The sequence below is a fragment of the Elgaria multicarinata genome, chromosome 7 (assembly GCF_023053635.1).
Source record: "Elgaria multicarinata webbii isolate HBS135686 ecotype San Diego chromosome 7, rElgMul1.1.pri, whole genome shotgun sequence".
Lineage (NCBI taxonomy): Eukaryota > Metazoa > Chordata > Lepidosauria > Squamata > Anguidae > Elgaria > Elgaria multicarinata.
In genome coordinates, this window is record NC_086177.1 from 71,271,315 (window position 1) to 71,290,296 (window position 18,982).

Sequence of the window (18,982 nt, forward strand, 5' to 3'; positions counted from 1 at the left end):
CTATTTCAATAAAGGATTGGGCTTAACCCTTTCAAATTGAGAGCTGTGTGCTTTATTCCGAGATCTGTGCAAAAATCCAGTGGGCAGCCGGTTTGGCTGAGTGTGGTTTCCTTTACAGTAGGGAAATCCCCTTACTGTGAAATGTAAATGTACTTGTTCTCTTCTTCACAGTCTTCTCTGGTAAGTTTATTCTGAGTTCAAACATTGGTCCAAAAGCAATTTCACATTATTTAAGACAAGTCTATGCATGTAGTTGTTTGCTTAGCTGTTATTTGCAGAGGCTGGGCTAACCTGCATTAAAATCAATTGGAAACTACCTTGGCCTTTGAATCAAGGAATTAGCTTCATCACTATCTCTTCTTGTTTAATAATAAAATAATTATGGTCCTCCCAGAAAAGAATTGCTACTTGTTAATGTATTATACAAGCAGAGAAATACTTCGTAAATAACTTGCAGATTCCATTATGTATTCAGTCCATTCCTTGGAAAGTTCTTCCATGGAGACTGCCTCACCGCAATATTCTTCTGGTAGAATGTTGGCTGGAAAGTGTTGTTGAAGACTCTGTGCATAGCTATCCCCATGCATGTGGATCTGCCATGAGATGGAACTGTTTACACTTTTGCCCAGCTCATTCCATAAGCCAGAAGGAATTCCCAGAGTATAGTACAATTAAGGGAGTGTCAAGGCTAGTGTATTAGTTAACAGAAGAACTGCATTTATAATCAAATTCATTAAAACAATTAAAGTTCGGGTTTTTTTGCAACCTGTAAGCAGATCTCTTGTAAACTACAAGTTCATGAAATCAAAATTAATACTTAGGGGTAAAGTAGATCTGGTGGTGATAGGGTGACCATATGAAAAGAAGGACAGGGCTTCTGTATCTTTAACAGTTGTATAGCAAAGGGAATTTCAGCAGGTGTCATTTGTAATGCAAGCGGCACCTGGTGAAATTCTCTCTTCATCACAACAGTTAAAACTGCAGAGCCCTGCCCTCTTTTGTATGTGGTCACTCTCTGGATGCATGCATACAAATGACACCTACTGAAATTCCCTTTTCTATACAACAGTTAAAGATACAGGAGCCCTGTCCTCCTTCCCATATGGTCACCCTACCATAGAAGTTTTAGGAGAAGGAAACAGTCCATGAAGACCCCAGACAGTGTTTGGCTATTTAGCCAGGCCCAAATGTATAAAAGCCTGGAACTAAAAAACTCCTCTTCCAATGCTATTGGAATTATGGCTCCTGAAAAGGGCCTAACAAGTTGTCTCAATAACTAAAATAGAGACCCTCCTTTAAATTGCAATGGGAAGGGTGCAAAATTCATATGGGAAAAAGTATATAGTCTCAAAATGTGTAGAACGTTTTAAGAGTAGTCACCAGCATTGTGGAACTATGCCCAGGAAAAAGCAATGCCTACAACAGATCACAGTTCTTCTATGCCCTTCACCCCCTCCCTGGCTTTATAACAGGGTTGTTAAACCTCTTTGAGCTTGCAGGCCAAATTACATTTCAGAGAAGCTCTGGGGGACCACATTCCAACAGTGGGTGGAGCCAAAGTTAAAAGGGACAGGCCTAAAAGCAACATTGGTGGGGCCAGAAATACCAAACATAGCAGCATTTTATGGCTTAAAGCTCTTACTGCCAGTAACTAAGCCTGAGGAGGGGCATTTCAACCTTTTAGAATAAGGAAAAAACTGCACAAAAGTAGGAAACAACAAAACAATTGGTGGTTGGGGGAAGGGGAACCCCAAAGAGCTGGACCACGACCCCAAGAAGCATAAGAATTCATAAGACTTTGGTCGCAATCCTATTCAACCCTGCTGAAGTTCCCTTTTTTATACAACTGTTAAAGAGACAGGAGCCCTGCCCCCCTTTCCATATGATCACCCTATTCTATGTCATGCACAGATAACTGGGGGTGGGTGGGACGGCTGTTTTCTGAGTTCATTCCAGGCTTTTGCAGAAAGCAGTGAGGTGCTATTTCTGACTTCTGTTAAGTCTACTGCAAGGGAGAGAGAGCATATTTTCCTTTCATCAAGTTCCCTATAAACTGCAGAGAACAGAGGGAGATGTAAGGTGATTTGTCTCCTTCCTAGGGTGTTTCTAGATGGGCAGCAACTAGTGCTACTAATCAAGAGGGATGGTGTAGCAATTCTGCCTTTTCCTCCTGAATGGTTTTTTTTTTTTTTTTTTGTGGGAAGATAAAAGATGGAAGAAAGAAGGGGGAAAGATAACAAATTGGAGATGCCATCATTTCAACCTTTGTAAAATTCCAAGTCTGAAGTAGGGCAATTGCACAATAAAAGCCTGGTTGGGGGAAGCACCCTTACTGAGCTTTTTCATAAAATACAAGCAACAGCTCACTGCATCTGCAAAAGACCAGAGGGAAGGGAGAAAACCAACCCTATCCCTTCTTGCTGTCTGTCTGTGTACTGCAGAAAATCCAGGGGAAAGGAAGGCTGTTTTCTCTTCCTCCACATTGGGCCTCTACAGAAGTTAAAGCTCTTTGAACCTCTTTTCTTCAATTTGTTTGCAATTCACAACTGAAGAGTGGGGGGCCTTTGCTAGGCATACAGTTAGGGCAGTCATCAGAAGGGGGACTAACACCAACCTCTGGCAAGCTGGAAAGATGCTTATTCTAACTGCCTATCCGAATGGCAAAACCATTCATTCAGCTATTCAATCCAGACCACATTGTGCCACAAGCAGAGAGAAAGTGCTTGCAGAGAATTCTCAAGTAGAAGGATCTAACATACAGCTGGCAGCCCAAGGAAAAATATGTTGGATTTTTGCATGATGCCTACTCTTTACCTGTGAAAGAAATGCAGCTCTAAACGACTGATGGATGAGCATCTCCAGGCTCAGTACAGAATGGGCTTGTCTAAACTGAATTACGTATTTGGGGATCAGTTTGGACTGGGCATGAATTAGTTCTTAGGGAATTTGTGTGTGCCATTTGTAAGTTTGTATCTTTTCACTGTGTGCCAAAATTCTAAAATTCTGGTTCTAAAATTAGTATTATTCATTAAAATGGATGTTGTCCAAAGTAGATGTTCTTTATTGACATGTATTTGGATATAGTCCAGATAGGACTTTAAAATCTTGGAACATAAATAAATAAATAAATCATGAGTTTTATTTGGAAATGTGTACAGGTGGGCACATTAATTTTACATTGTGCTGCTGGCCCTGTTTCTGATGTTGCATCCCCCACTGCTTCCACCTCCTTGCCATCCAGACATTTGGTATGGAATTCTGCAACAAATGAGCTATTGCTCATACATATATGCTCCATGCAATGAGGACACTCTAACACACAGAACACCCAATCACATGGAACATCTACTCAAGAGTGGTTCCCCACATATAGATGCCCCTTTTCAGGTCTTCATGCTAAACATATCGGCCACATGCAGATGATCACAGAGGGGGAAGCAACCACTATAGCTCCTCCCCCTGCCCCTGTGCATGCAGATGCCATTTACATTATTCCCTGTGCTGCAGCGCAGTTTGGCGTGTTGTCTGAACCCGGCACGTGGCAGAGGGAGGATCATACCCACCCTACAACCCACGATGTGAAGCAGAGGTTGTAGGGTGGGTATGAAGCTTCCCCTGCTGTGCTTTGCACTGGGTTTGGACAATACACCAACCCACACTGCAGCGCAGGGGATAATGCAAATGGCAGTCATATGCGTGATATGCATGGAGGAAGCAGCCACGATGGTTGCTTCCCCTGACACGATCAGCCAAACCCAGCAAGGGGGTGGGCTGGTGGGGGATATATGGTATCTGGGCCAAGGCCAGAGGCATGGTTCCCTCTTGGATCCATGATTACCTTACATGTAAGTAAAGTATGAATAGGGTTTAAAGTATGAACAGTGCTCACTGTGAATTAGTGACATTTTGAACTCATATATGGCCAGATCTAACACTTTGTGTCAAATCATTATGAATGTGGAATAAAAAACAGGAACTAACACTGTGAAAGTGGTATATGGAATGTGGATTGTGCCCCAACAGTTATCTGTGCACTTCAATACCTCTATAAAGCAGTAGTATAGATCTCGCCTATGAATCCATATTAATGAAAATGTGAAACTAATGGAACCCTATTAAGAGTGAACTTTTCATTTAAAAACAATACATTTTAAAAGAAAAGAACAAAAGGTTTAGTAATGTGTGAAGTTTATACAAAAAATATTTTCATTCACTTACCCGTGCCTTGATTTTTTCAGAGAGGAAGGGCTTAATTAGAGTAAAGACAGGGCGAAAAAACAAAGGCTCATTGATCAAGTGGATACCACGAACTTTTAGTGGAAAGGAATCCTGCCAAGAGAAAAAGACAGGAGAGTAAGCATAATGCAAGGCAAGGAGCCTCCTTATTTACATGAGCAAGCCTGGAAAATGCCTGCATGTTCAAATTACAGAACAGTTTTCTGAACGCAGCTATACCTGCCTTTTGAAGTGTGCAGGGGTTACAATATGCTCATTTTACAGAAAAAAAGAAACAAACAGTGTTGCCATGATATAAGACTTCCTGGGTTAATTAAACATAGTTTCCTATTATGTCTGAACTGGGAAAACATGTTTACCAGGATCAGAATAAATTAGAATGTCAAACGAACATTAAACTGTGGTTCAGATTCTGGTTTTGGATATAAAAGCAAATATCCTTGCCTGAAATCTTAGGGCCTAAGTCATCTAGAAATGCAGCATTAAACTATATATAAAGCATGGGATTCATCTACTTCTCTTATTCGCCAAAACTATAGGTATATGTTTAAGACAATCTGCTCATCGAGTAAATAAATTAAACCTCAGAACTTACTGTGAGCACAGCAGCTACTCTCTTGGCCACTGTTGGAGAGATCTGAAATGCATGGGCAATTCTCCATCCTTGGAGATCAAAGATAACCTTGACTCCATTCCGCTGTGTGTCTATTTCCCTTACAATAAGCTCTGATGTAATGAGACTTACACGAAACACATCAAATGCTGTAAATGTTTTTGGGTCCCATCGTGCTAAATGAAAGAAAGAGAAGCACATAAGCAAACATTTCCACCAATGTCAATAGAATTAAACAGGTTTGAACCGTGTACTTTGGCTTAAACTGGATGGTGTGCTGGGCTGCAATAGTAAAAGGCAAAATAAAGATGTTCAGTGATTTCATCAAGCCTTCTCTTTGAAATAAATCCCTTATAATTCATGAACTATTCTGAATAGTTGATCAAGGTGAATGTTTGCTGTTTCTGGTTTCTGGTTTTATTGTAGATATGATTTTACAAGTGGAACCTCAAACTAAATGGTACAATATGGAGCACTCCTTTTCAAGTTCCCAGCCACCAGATTGCCTTTTCTATTCCTGCTGCCATCCAGTCTTACTGGGCTGTTTTGCAGTTCCCTGCCCTGAGGTCCTCCCGCCCCCTGCCTTGTATATTGATGGTTCTATTTTAGCTAAATAAGGATCAGCCCGTGGAGTATTTTTTTTTATTAATCTTTTCTTCTTCTTTTTATTGTGAATTTAACAAAACAAAACAGAAAACAAACCATGTAAAGAAAACCAAAAAAGAACAAGAAATTACATGCATAGAAATATCGATATTCCATCAGGTACAACATTCTAGAAAAAGCAGGGTGGGGGAGATTATGGGCAAGTTTCAAGAAAAGCAGACCAAATATCCATATATTTATCCATCAGCACTTGGAGTATAAATTCATTACTAATTTACAGGATTGTATAATAAACTATTCTGGGAATCCTACTGTATTAAAGACTGGAGTATTCAGTTATATAAGTAAATGAATGCATATTTACAGCATAACTCTAAGCACGTTTACACAGAGTCCCATCAATCTCAATGGATAAATGTGCTTAGGAATTGATCGAATGTTACTTAATCAAAACTGGATTAGAGGACATAGACATTTTAAAATTTATTTAAGTATTGATTTAAAATATCCTTACTCTTCCTTTCAGGAGCAATTCCTTTTAAGTCAGCTTCCAGTAATAATTAAAACAATTATACAATGAATCACATTCCAGAGCTTTCATCATCTTTGGGCATAGGATACCCTCATCTATACAGAAGATACACAACAGAACCTTTCCAGATGAGGAAGAGGTACGTAGTTCTTGCTCATTTGTTGCACAGGACTTAAAACAACTCTTCTTCTCCTATGCCCAGTTGATCTTTTTTACTCCTAGCAGCCAGTCTTCAAACTTTGCCAACAATTTGGTGGACTCCTTGCCAAAATGAAACTGACAAAGAGCTTCTCCAGATGTTGTCTTCAGAGTAGTCAATTTGACTTACAGTGTTAGTCCTCTTTTTGGAGGCTGAGAATTCTCTTTCCTATGTACCAGATCACACATCATTCATCCTTTAAAAACAAAAAACAAAACAAAAAAGGGGGGAGGCAGCATGGTCTCCCTCATTCACATATACCAATGCTTATTCTGCTCTTTATGCCGGACTAGCTGCTGGAACTTTGGCCACTGTTTCCCTATCTTGTGACAAATGAATTACAACCATTCTGGGATAAATATTATGAAGGGCAGCAAATATACGTAATAAATCAATAAACTATGTTATGAGTACAGAGGAAAACAGTAATCCTAAGTAGTGGTGGTGTGTGGAGTGAAGTGTTGGGTGATCCATGACTTCCCAAGTCCTGCTGGATCCTGCCAGCCATGGTGAGAGGTATGTGGGGGGGGGGGATTGGATCTCTGGATGAATTCCTACTCCCCGCAATTGGAACCAATGGTAGTGGTGGTGGGAATTAACTATGGCATCTTCAAGCTGGTGCAGTTGATCCTGGGCCCTCTTGGGAAAATGAAGGGGTTTTGGAGCCAGTTGATCTAAATGCTGCTTTCAGGCACACCCAGCCTACTACTGCCAGCAGTAGATCCATGTCCAGGGAGCTTTCTGTGAGCATACTTTGGGCCTCTGCGGTGGATGTACCCACCACCACCAGTGAAACTCTTGTCTGCTAGCAGTGGGTCACTCTTGCCTCATTCTAACCTGCTTTGGATGGCTATCTGAGAGGATTAGGATTGTGCTTTGATTCATGAAGATAAATTTCTCCCATTGAAATAAGTAGGGTTGAAAAGTGCTTAACTTTCGGTGGGATGTGCTCTATGGACTGTATAGATTATTTTGGAGAAAAAGAGGTACAGTTTATTGTTGAAGAGATTAAAATATAATTGTTTAATTCAATGACCCAGTTTGGACAATCACAGTGTGATTAATAAGCTACAGTGGCTTGTTAACCACCTTGTGCATGCGGATCGCATGCCAACTGGATTTACATAATTACCCTTGCCCATGCAGCTTGTGACATACGAATCCAGCAAGGGTGGTTGGTTGGGATGGTTAACAAGCCACCCAGAACCCATTGCTGGGTGGTTTGCCAACCAGACCAAACATCCACCCTCACTGGGTTTGGACATCACAACAGTAACAGCAGTGTGTGAGTCTTAAAAACTACTTATCTTCGGCTGCATTGTGCTCATTGTGTTTGCAATGTATACAGATCTTGCTCTTTGGCTCCCACACAAGATGTAGATTGCTTGTCAAATAAATACTAAGCCTTTACTCTCTAGATTTTTAATTGATTAGTTCACTTTAGTCAATTTTACTTCATTCTTTCAGACATTAACTGATACTATAGCTTGGTCTATCCATTATCCAAAAACTTAATAACGCTGTGCTATTCATTAGTAAATTTTAATATGCTATTCACAACAAATCAGTATCACAGTACATTAATTAGTTCAAATCCATCACAGGGATAATTAATTCAATAATGCAACAATAAACTTAAGTCATCTCAATAACTGCAATTGCTACTCAATTCTCCAAACAGTAGGTTTCAATTTATTGATTGCTCATTAAAAAAACACCCCACCTTAACAATGAATCCAGTTGTATTCTTCATTGCCAAATGATTCATCCAATCAGAAATTAGTCACAATATTAATTAACTTGGAAAGTCAGGTCAGTAATTCATGAATCATTAAACAATATTTCAAAATTGTCCATGCCATCATGGTTGGTCTGGGATTCTGCAGCCTGGTTTAAAGAGTATAGTTTGAAATAAAAGGATACTACTTAGCCATGTTGTAAAACGAGAATTTACTTACCAATTCTATAAACGATAACTTTACTGCCAGTTGGGTCCCTCTCTTTCAAAACTCCATGGTAACCAGCATGCAAGAGGCTGAGAACAGAGTAAGGCCGTAGATCTGCACTTATTTCGGGGCATTCAGCTCTCCACTTGTGATAGTTTTTAAAAAGCTGGGGAAAGAAATAGTTTTTTTAAAAAATGTGGATGGGGGAAATGAGAAGTATCAAGACAGACAATTATGAAATATCCTGTAACGCAACACTTACACCATTCGTCATTGGCCCCGTTGAGAAGACACCTTAAACCATGGTTTTATCCATGGTGAATAAGGCTTTCTGGCTTAATCACCAAGGTTAAAGCTATGGTTTAAGGTGTCTTCTGAATACAGCCCGGCTTTCTGGCTTAACCACCATGGTTAAAGTCATGGTTTAAGGTGTCCTCTGAATTTATTTATTTAATTACATTTATATACCGCCCCACAGCCAAAGCTCTCTGGGCGGTTCACAAAAGCTAAAAACAGTAAACATTAAAAATATACAAAATTTAAAAACCACCAGAGACATAAAAACAACAGTATAAAAACAGCAGCATCCAGGGGCCATTATTTCTCTACCACTCCCCCCGCCCCCCATTCAGGCTGCATTCCTTTACACACTGAATATAAGGACCATATAGAGTAGATTTTATAACCTGTGAACATGTATTTTATCAGTTGTTTGGTTATCTTTAATCTCAATCATCCCAATTCATTCTCTTGTATTTTATAAAGGATTCAACATGAATAAAAACTGATGATAAAACAAAACAAAAAACACTAGATTTAATTGTTATTTTTAATTCCAAAATGCATAATTAGTGTAATGAGGCCAACCAAAAGGTCACTAAATATAGGCAAGCTTTCAAGATCTCCAGATCTTCATCATGCAGCTTGTTGCAGAAAGCAGATGGGGGCTCAGTAGAGAAGGAGGTGGGAGGAAAGCAGACTTGATGTTGAAGGTACGTGCATAAACACAGTATTGAAATGGAGTAGGGCAGGAAGGCTCTGCAGACATTTAAACAAGGCTCTAGCACAGGGGTGTTGAACCTCTTTCAGCCTGAATCCCGGTTCAGACAAGTTCTCGGGGGCTGGATTTTGGTAGTGGAAGGGCCCCAAATACCAGCATACTGTACAATCTTAAAGCTCTTGTGGCTAGTGATTAAGCCTTAGAACAGGCTAGAATAGTGGGGAAACTGCACAAAAGCCTGGAAACTACCAAACCATTGGTGGTCAGGGAAAGGGGGAATGGCTTCAAGTAAGAGATATTTCTTAGGACAGTATCCGACGGCATCATTCTGCAATTTCAAATAGTGCTAGAACTTTTCCATTGCAGAAGCGGTTGCCCAGTTCTGCAACAGGTTGTGCAAGCATAACGGGCAACCACTTGCACAACAGGTTACACAACAGATGGCACAAAAGTAATGTGCAACCGGTCACACAAGATTTATGCACATCCAGTTCTGCAACTGCACTTGCACAAATGCAACTTTAGTTGGATTGTCCTCTTCCGCATAGTTTTGAAACTATTTTTTGCTAGCACAATGTCATTTGCGCTAATGGAATGACACTGTTGGATACTGCCAGTTGGATGTCTTTACATGTATACCCAGAGAGCTAGACATACATTTGTATCTTGCCGTTTAACAGAAACATCCCTAATCCAAATAATAATAATAATAATAATAATAATAATAATAATAATAATAATAATAATAATAATAAGATCTATAAATTGATTAGCTGGACTTTGCTGTTATTAGACTTGTATTATTTCCATTAATTGGAATTTTCTGTTACCTGATCTACCCTCAAACTGCTTGTTTTCCCCTTACTGCTAATATGCATTACCCAGACTTTTCAGTGATCTATTTACAAATCTTAGGTCTTTGTTAACTTTCCTTTGTGTTCCAACTAACCACCAGTCATTACTAGTTGATGAAACTGCAGAGTAATATATCTTGTTATCATTATAAACCACAATGGGTCTTGTGGCACCTTAAAGACTAACAAATTTAGGGTGACCAGATGATCTGGAAAACCCCAGCGACCTCCAGTAAAATGGTGCTTCTCCGGGGCAACTGGGGCTGGGGCCCAATTTACCGGGGAAAACAGGCGCCCGGCAGGGAAACGTGTTCCCCCAGCCCCTCCCAGTGTTGATATGGCCTTCTCCTTCCATGTTTGTGGAAAGCGCCATCCCAGCCTCTCCCATCAACCATCTAGTACTCACCCATGTGCACACTCGAAGCTCGGATGGGAGTGGCACTCATCCAGATGGAAGTGGGAGAGAAATGGGCACCAAAAAGAAAATACCTTGCTGCTGAAAACCACCTCTCCAGCAAAATTAAGGGCATGTTGACAAGTGATGCTCAGAGGTGCATGAGTTAATGCTGTTAGTGTATGATAGAAGGGAGGGACAAGAGAGACTCTGAGTTTTCACAAGCAATGCTCACCCCAGTTTTTTGCATTTCCCACATCTTTCATTCCAATGCAAAACTACACTGACAATTATATAGATTTGATTTCAGATTGCCTCTTCCCCCCTTTCCATTCTGTTCCCTATTAGCAGTATTCACATGCTGCAAATAGTGCAGGAGGTTAAAAAGTACATTTAGGTTATAACACTATACCCTTACCTGGAAGTAAGCCCCATTGAACTCAATGGAACCTACTTCAGGGTAGACATGTATAGGATTATGCTGTTAGTGTTACGTTTATGAGAATACCATTTCTGTGAGCAGATGTTGCGCCAAGGAATGGCCAACTGAATGGCAGCTCTCAAACATTTCTTCAGATTTGACATTTTTAGAGTTCTTCCCGATTTATGTAGCCGTGCACATTTGGCAGAAAGAGCTTGCTAATTCCGTTGTCCATTTCTGGTGCGACAATCAAGCAACAGTGCACGTTATCAACACTTTAACCTCACGTAACTCCCGAGTTATGAATCTAGTTCGCGCATTCACATTACATTGCCTACAACATAACATTCTATTCCGCGCCCGGCACATTCCTGGCCTAGATAACTCTATAGCTGACGCTTTGTCGCGTCAGCAGGTACTCCGCTTCAGGGAACTGGCACCTTGGGCACGTCAGCAACCGGAGCCCATGCCCCCAACTCTATGGGACATTGGCAGCACAAAGTTGAGCGCGCTATATGGCAATCGCTAGCACCAAGCACTAGAACATCATATCTGCGCGTAGGTAAGGAGTTTCAGGCCTTTAGAACATCCAGACACCTGGCCCTAGCCTGGCCAATTCCCGTTGACCATATCTTAGAGTTTTGCGTTTTGTCTCACAATAAAGGTCTTTCTGCAAGGACCATAGCCGGTAAGCTAGCAGCGCTGGCATTCTTAGCAAAGATGCGTGGTGTGATGGACAACACAACTGATTTCCGGATCAGACACGCCGTAAAGGGCTGGGCTAGGGCCTCTCCTCAGCCGAACGATAAACGCCTTCCGATCACTCCAGACATATTGGCTCAACTTAAACTACAGTGGCTTAACTTATGCCAGTCACCGTATGAAGCCACGTTATTCCACAAAGTTGCTGTAACAGCATTTTTTGGAGCTTTTCGGATCTCCGAGTTACTAGCGTGTTCAAAAACTGACCTATCTCATACTGCTTTGTTAATTAGTGACCTATCACTCGAACAAAGTGTCACTATACGGCTGAGGAGGTCTAAGACCGACCAGACCGGTAAGGGTGTTGAGATCATTCTTAACCGCGCCCCGGTTGAGGACATCTGCCCGGTAACGGCCTTACACAGGTATATTAGCGTCCGTGGCACTCGGGACGGCTATCTTTTCTGCCATGCCGACTCAAATCCGTTAACTAAATACCAATTTTGGGCAGTTACCAGAACAACATTACAAGCATTAGGCTTGCAAGAGGCAGACTTTGGCACACATTCCTTCAGAATAGGGGCGGCATCCACAGCGGCTAGTTTACAACTACCTCAGCAAACAATTCAGAGCATTGGGCGATGGAAGTCGGTTGCGTACCGATCCTATATTAGACAATTGCCATAACGCTAACTATATTTAAAATGCCTAACGGCCCTGTCTATTTTAGATCATGTGAAAAGGCGGGCGACTGTTCGCGTCGTCATTTGCGGCCACAGCATGGTCTTCTGGGCGGGCAAAAGAGCAGCTACGTCTTCATTCGATACCCAGCTGGGCTTCAGCCGGTTCGCCAACATTCGGTGGCTGGGCAGACGCGGAATGCGGTGGGAACGCTTGCTCCCCACTCTATTTCAGGATACACCTGTGGCCACGCCACCCCAGGTCATCATTATTCACCTCGGAGGAAACGACCTGGGGCTACTTAAGGGCAAGGCATTAATACTGCAAGCCATTGCGGATTTCAATTCCATTCGGCGGCGTTGGCCTGGAGTAATAATAATTTGGTCCTGTATATTACCCAGGTTCGAATGGCGTTCTGGGGATATCAAGCCGATGGAGAGAGCGCGGCGGCGTGTCAACGGTGAAATATTCCGTGAGCTGAGTAAACACGGGGACGTCAGCATCAGGCACCCCGCAATTACACTTACCCGGAGGGAGCTATATCGACAGGACGGCGTACACCTGTCTGATATCGGAAACGACCTATTTCTATACGATCTGCAAAGGGGCCTCCAAAGTGTCCTAGAGAGATGGGGGGGGGAGCGACTAAGCAAGTGGCTTGCCGCCCTCTGTGGCAGGTAGGGAAGGGCATCCAGAGGGAATATAATGGTGAGCTTCCAAGGCACTGTTACAGTGAAGGGTGACTCCCGAGGGCTCCCAGTGTTGAGCCTTGTGGCCAGGCTGGGGGATAAGGACCACCCTTGAGGCCAACCTCTCTCACCCACCTTGAGCCTTGGGCATGGGTTGGGGGTGAAAGGGGAAGGTCTCCCTACCCCACATGGGGAGGGACAGCAGGGCGGCGAGACAGACCGCCGCCCGCTGGACTAGGAACGCTCGCCCCTATCACTTAGTAGGCCTGACACAGGCCTGGCTGGATGCCCTATGGGAACCCCCTTTGCGGATCTTGATTAAAAGTGGCCCAGTTTAATTCCAACACTTGTGTCGTCTCTTTATTTCTTGCGTCCGTCCCACAATACCATTTCTGTGAGCAGATGGTAGATTTCTGGGTGATTTGAAGTACAGTTGTGAGGAAATTAAAAAGGGTACATTGTTTGTGAAAAACAGCCAAACATCATGTGGTATCTAAAACTGTCTCAGCCCCAGTCCCACATCTTGGGCTAAATACACAATTAGAAGTATAGCAGTTGCTGAGACTAGCATGTCTGATTCACAGGCTGGGTTCAACCTGAACTAGAATCAAGCCATGGAGCATGTGAAATAGTAAAGCTAAGATATTTTGTGCATGTGCATACTTTTCTTCACAAATTAACATAAGCAAATCCAGAGCTGTGTTAGTCTCTGTTGCATCAATAGCAACTAAAACACCACCAAATTTGTTGTGGAATAAGCTCTTGTGGGCCAGAGCCTACTTCATCCAATACATGATGTGTTATCCTCACTTAAGGTTCCTTCCTAATGGTGCTTTTAAAGCACCATCACCCTGCCTCATCACAGAATTTTATAGGGGCCCTAGATGTCATCTTCCACTCATAACCTCCTGTGTTTTTTCCATTGCTGCATCTGTCATATTCCTTAAAGCAGAAAATCCATTAAGAGTAAAATCCTATGCATGAGAGGATAAAGTCCTACAAATCTCAAGCATGCTGCCTGGGGCATGCTGGGGGTTGTTGGACATTTTTCTGTCTAAACATGCATAGGATTGCACCATAAGTGGGGGGGGGGGGGAGATGACATTGCTTCACAATGTGTTCTGAGTCCACCTGCAGTTTCTGGAGACTGCAGAAAGCCCAAAGTAAAATTGCTAAAGTCATAAAGACAATTCCATTAAAGTATGCAAAAGGGGTGGCCCTCCTCCGTGTGACAACCTTTTAAGTATTTGAAGAGTGTTATCATGTCTCCCCTCAATCTTCTCTTCTCCAGGCTAAACATGCCCAGTTCTTTCAGTCTCTCTTCATAGGGTTCATGCTTTTCAGCACATCAGCAGTAAACTTCACAGATATAAGTTATTTCTCACAGCAAGTTTATCTAGTAGTAAAGTATTTTTCTGGTTGCAGATAAAACAGCTTAATTAATTTGTATTCAATAGTGGCTTTCTTTTCAGATGAAAAGAGCAAAGATCCTGTTTCCACTGGTATTCAGGAGGAGACAAAGCAGAATTCAGTGCTACAGCTATTATCCCACCAGAACCTGAGTTGTACAAAAACTTTGTATTTTAACAAGATACATTACTTAATACATTACACCCTGCAGGGGAAGATTGAAATTTCTCATAATTTATTTTATGTCCTCATTTATTGGATGAAACTGATTTTCATTACTACTTTTTGTAGTTTGTTTGCTTTTAAGATAAAGGTAAATGAAAATGGTTTAAAGTAAAATGAAAAGAGCTTGGGACCAAGTTATGTGAAGGAGCATCTCCTCCCACATTAACCTACCCAAGACATTAAAAACATTATTTGAGGCCTGTGATGTTCAGCTGCCTTATATGCTGTAAATGTAAATATATACAAGGTTATTGTTTATATTATGCATAAAGTTCCAGGAAGTAAGTAAGCCTCAAGGTACTTACAATTTATAAAGGGGGGGGGGGGTGTTGAATGCCTGAGTGCTGATTGGATGGTTGAGGGGAGTGCTGATTGGCTGAGTAAGAGTGGGAGGAGCTGGAGAAATCTATATAAATAAAAATGTAAATGTTCGTTCGAAACAGACGTTATATCTCTGAAAGTTCTTCACCGATTGCTTTGAAATTTTGACACAACGTTGCATTCGAATATGTAAGCGTTGTTATGTAACTATGTTCTATATGGGGACAAAAGTTTGTCTTAAAATCGAAGAAATAGGCCTCCTCAAAACCAGTCCTGCTGATCATTGTGACATCGCCAACCAGTAGGCCAATCCACTGCCTCTGCCTTCTCTCTTATTTGCATGTTCTCTCACAATTGGCTGAGTGAATATAGATGTCACACCTGTGACAGTTACACGTTCTGAAGAAAGGTAACTGCCAGGAGTTTCCGCTAACCTCCTCACCGTAAAAACATCCTTTTTTAAAAACCAAACAATTTGCTTTACTTCATCCAAATAATGCCTCACAGAAGATCACACTTAGGTCGTTGTACTCGCAGAGCGGAAGCACTGCAACGAGAAATTGCAAATCAGACTGAGGAAGAACGGGCATCAGCAAACGAAAAAAAAAAAAAAAAGAATGCCTCAAATACGTGCCAAGGAACCAGCCAAGCAACGTTCAGCCAGACTTGAGGATGCACGATTGCGAGCACGGCAATCACGTTCTACAGCTTCAGATCTGCTTTGTTCTCAACAGAATGAACGCGACAGGCTGAGAGTGGCTGAAAGACGTCAACGAGAAACAGCACATCAGCGTCAAACACGACTCCGTGGTAAACAATCACACGATTACAATCGCCTTGCATTCCGGTACAACCCAGCTGATGATTATAGTTTGAGGTGGCATGTTCTCATTGGCACTGTGACTGAAGTGTGTCCTTATTGCAAGGCTCTTAAATTTAATGGAGAAACAAAAGGAATGTGTTGCGCTGCTAGAAAAATTAAACTGCCTCAACTTGGAGAACCACCAGAGCCATTACAAATTTTGCTTGCCGGATATACCGCAGAATCAAAGCATTTCCTATCTAACATCAGGAAATACAACTCATGCTTCCAAATGACGTCGTTCGGCACAGAAATCATCACAGCTCCATTTATGCCAACTTTCAAAGTCAAAGGACAAATTTATCATAAAGCCGGCTCCTTCCTTCCGTTTCAAGATAGTCAACATAAATTCCTACAAATGTATTTCATTGGTGATGGCAATGATGAATTGAATGCACGCTGCGGAATTTATACTGGCATAAAAAGGTCCATCGTTTCAAAACTGCAACAGCTACTTCACGAAAAAAACAATTTAGTACATTTGTTCAAAACAGCAATTGACATGATGCCATCTGATACACACAAGATTGTTATTCATGCTGACAAAACGCCTGCTGGAGAACATGTGCGAAGATTCAATGCTCCAACTATAGACGAAGTGGCAATTGTTATAGTCAGAGATCAATCTTGACCGGACCTTTCAAAGGTGAAGATGTCCTCATTCCTCGCATTCCTATGATTCCAACAGATATGCCATTTCAATTTAAGAGATTGCAATTCCCAATTTGATTGGCGTTTGCAATCACCATCAACAAAGCTCAGGGCCAATCTTTAGAATTGTGCAGTTTAGATCTAGACACAGATTGCTTCTCACATGGACAATTATATGTTGCGTGTTCTAGAGTTGGCAAACCAGACAATCTCTATATCTACACAGACAATGGAACAAATAAAAATATTGTATATCCACAAGCATTGTGAAATTAAACATATTAGAAACATCCGCTTTGTCTTTTCTTTCTTTTCAATTTAACCAGACTGAGCCACAGCAACGCGTGGCAGGGTACAGCTAGTGTATCTATATATAGTTAAGTGAGTGAGAGTGTGTGCAGGTGTGGGTCAGGATTCTGTGAAGCGAAGGGTAGAAGTGGGGTACAGAGAAGTGGATGATTATATGAGAATGAAGATAGTTGAGTTATAGACAGTAGTATTATATAGAGGAACCTTGTAAGAAAGAACTGACAGAAACCGATACACTTAGAACCTTGTAATCATATGCATTGCAACTGAGGAAACCATTAAGCTTGTACATGTACTTACTTATGTTAATAAATTCCAATTACATTTAAACAACTGGGATGTCTGTGGAGGAGTGATGGAGGAGAAAACAATTAATGGTGGCAGCAGAATGGGAAACTGAGGGGTAGGTTGCTGGGCTGTGGAGCTGTGTGGGGCCTGAAGAATAAAAGCGAGACAGGAGCAGCAGCAGTAGGCCAAAACCCTCACACACATCATTAGCACAGGGGAGATTGAAGTAGGTCCTGGGTGCTAGTGGCATGGATAATCCTGTCAGGTAGCTTGTGGGTGTCTCAGGGTCAAGCTGAGACAACACAGGTGGGCAGGACTTCACAGGGCCTTCTTCCAAGTGCCTCTGCCAAATGGAGCAAGGCATGGGATGGGTGGGCTACAAGAGAGTGTTGGATCCTGGATTGGATCTAGTTTTACTTTTACCACTGTTTTTCAAGTGCCTGGAGACCTGAAGAAAATGAAGAAGTCAGCAGAAAATGTATTTTCTGAATGTCAAGGTCTCAGCTGGACAATTATTGAATTATTGGCTGGAGATGTTTTTCAATTAATAAATTAGTGGTTCCCTGACTGTACAGTTTTTCCTCAATATAAATGTCTGTGTTTCTCCATCTTTATCACTCTCCATCTGTATTGCTGCTGTAAAACCTTTATGAACGTCTGTTAGTATGTATGCTGTAATTAAGTTATTCAACTGCCAGTAAAAGGCTTTGTTTTAACCAACAAAGAATCCTTAGCCTCCTTTGAGTCTTTGCTGCGTCCTATACTGAGAGCCGCTGCTAATTCTGCTTATCTCTGGAATAGAGTGTGATTTCCAACAGAGAGAGACCCTGTTTGTGGAATGTCCTCACCAGAGAGGCTCCTCTGGTGCCTACATTATGGTCTTTCTAGTGCCAACTGAAGACCTTTTCATTTCCACAGGCATTTTAAGAACTGTTTTATTGCTTGTAGTATTCTATTCTGCTGCTAATTTTAATTTGATTTTATATGCTGGAATGGTTTAATTCTTTGCTGCTGTTTTTTTATCTTAGTTTTATTCTGCGTTGTTTGTATTTTTTGTTTTAATGTTTGTATTTTATTTTTATGTACATTACCCGGAACACTTCTTTCCTCCTTCTCCAAGGTCAGGTTCCCAACCTCGGAAACTAGCCATCACAGTTCTTTCCATGCTGGCTATGGTGGGTGGGTGGGTTCGGACCTGCAGCTCCCCCTTCTGAGGTCAGAGCACTTACTCTGTCCTCAGAAGGAGGACTCCAAACAATTCTATGGCCCCTCAGATGCTGGTGGGTGGGTGGGTGGGGGCATAGGATTGTTCCCTAAGTTACTTTGGACCAAATCAATTTAAGTTGGTTACCCTTCAGGGAGAATAAAACTTCCAGTTTGCTGATATCTGAATGCACTAGCCTATGATAAACCTGAAGTAGATCCCTTTGGGCAGTCATTGTGGAATATGGAAGAGTTTTGATACCATCAGAGCTGACTAGCTAAATATCCCAAGCAAAGCACTAAATGCTTAATCACTGTGAAGAAGAATCAGGCAAGCATGACAAAAATAAACAATCTTCTTTTGTAACTGAGAAATCCTGTATCTTCACTCTTTTACCCAATGAGAATGGCACTTTCTGCATGCACTCTAACCTCAGTAAACATAGGTAGAAAGCCTTGACTCTGTCCATATCAGAGTACTTGTAGCATTTAATTTCATTCCAGTTTGATCTTCACTGTTCTGAAACCGTATTTGTGTGTTTCCTATGAATGCATGCATACTTCCATCCTATTTCTGGAATTGATATTGAGGGCTTTTCTTCCTCAGCAAATGTTGAATTTGCACAATTGGATTTGCAAGCAAAACTGATCCAGTTCATTGAGGCCATCAATATAGTTAGTTCTACGCATGATCTTGGCCCAGGAATAACTATGTTAATGGCTTTCTCATTTGCCCTTAGTTAACACTGATCTTAATTTATGAAATTAATGAGATGGATAAACTGGTGAATTCTAGCTGCTCAAAGATCTTCCTTTTTGGCATTACTGGGAAAGCATTCA

General features: G+C 41.6%; 1 protein-coding gene across 1 annotated transcript in view; it reads right to left on the reverse strand.

Annotated features, from left to right (window-relative positions):
• Positions 1-241: 241 nt before the first annotated feature.
• Positions 242-18,982, reverse strand: part of TTPA (alpha tocopherol transfer protein) — a 28,135-nt gene continuing 9,394 nt past the window's right edge. Inside the window, exons 2-5 of the mRNA XM_063130781.1 lie at positions 8,145-8,298; positions 4,832-5,025; positions 4,219-4,329; positions 242-593 (exon numbers count right to left, since the gene is read on the reverse strand). Of these exons, the coding sequence (XP_062986851.1) occupies positions 420-593; positions 4,219-4,329; positions 4,832-5,025; positions 8,145-8,298 (633 nt within the window). The 3' untranslated portion in view covers positions 242-419. The remainder of the gene's footprint in view (positions 594-4,218; positions 4,330-4,831; positions 5,026-8,144; positions 8,299-18,982) is intronic.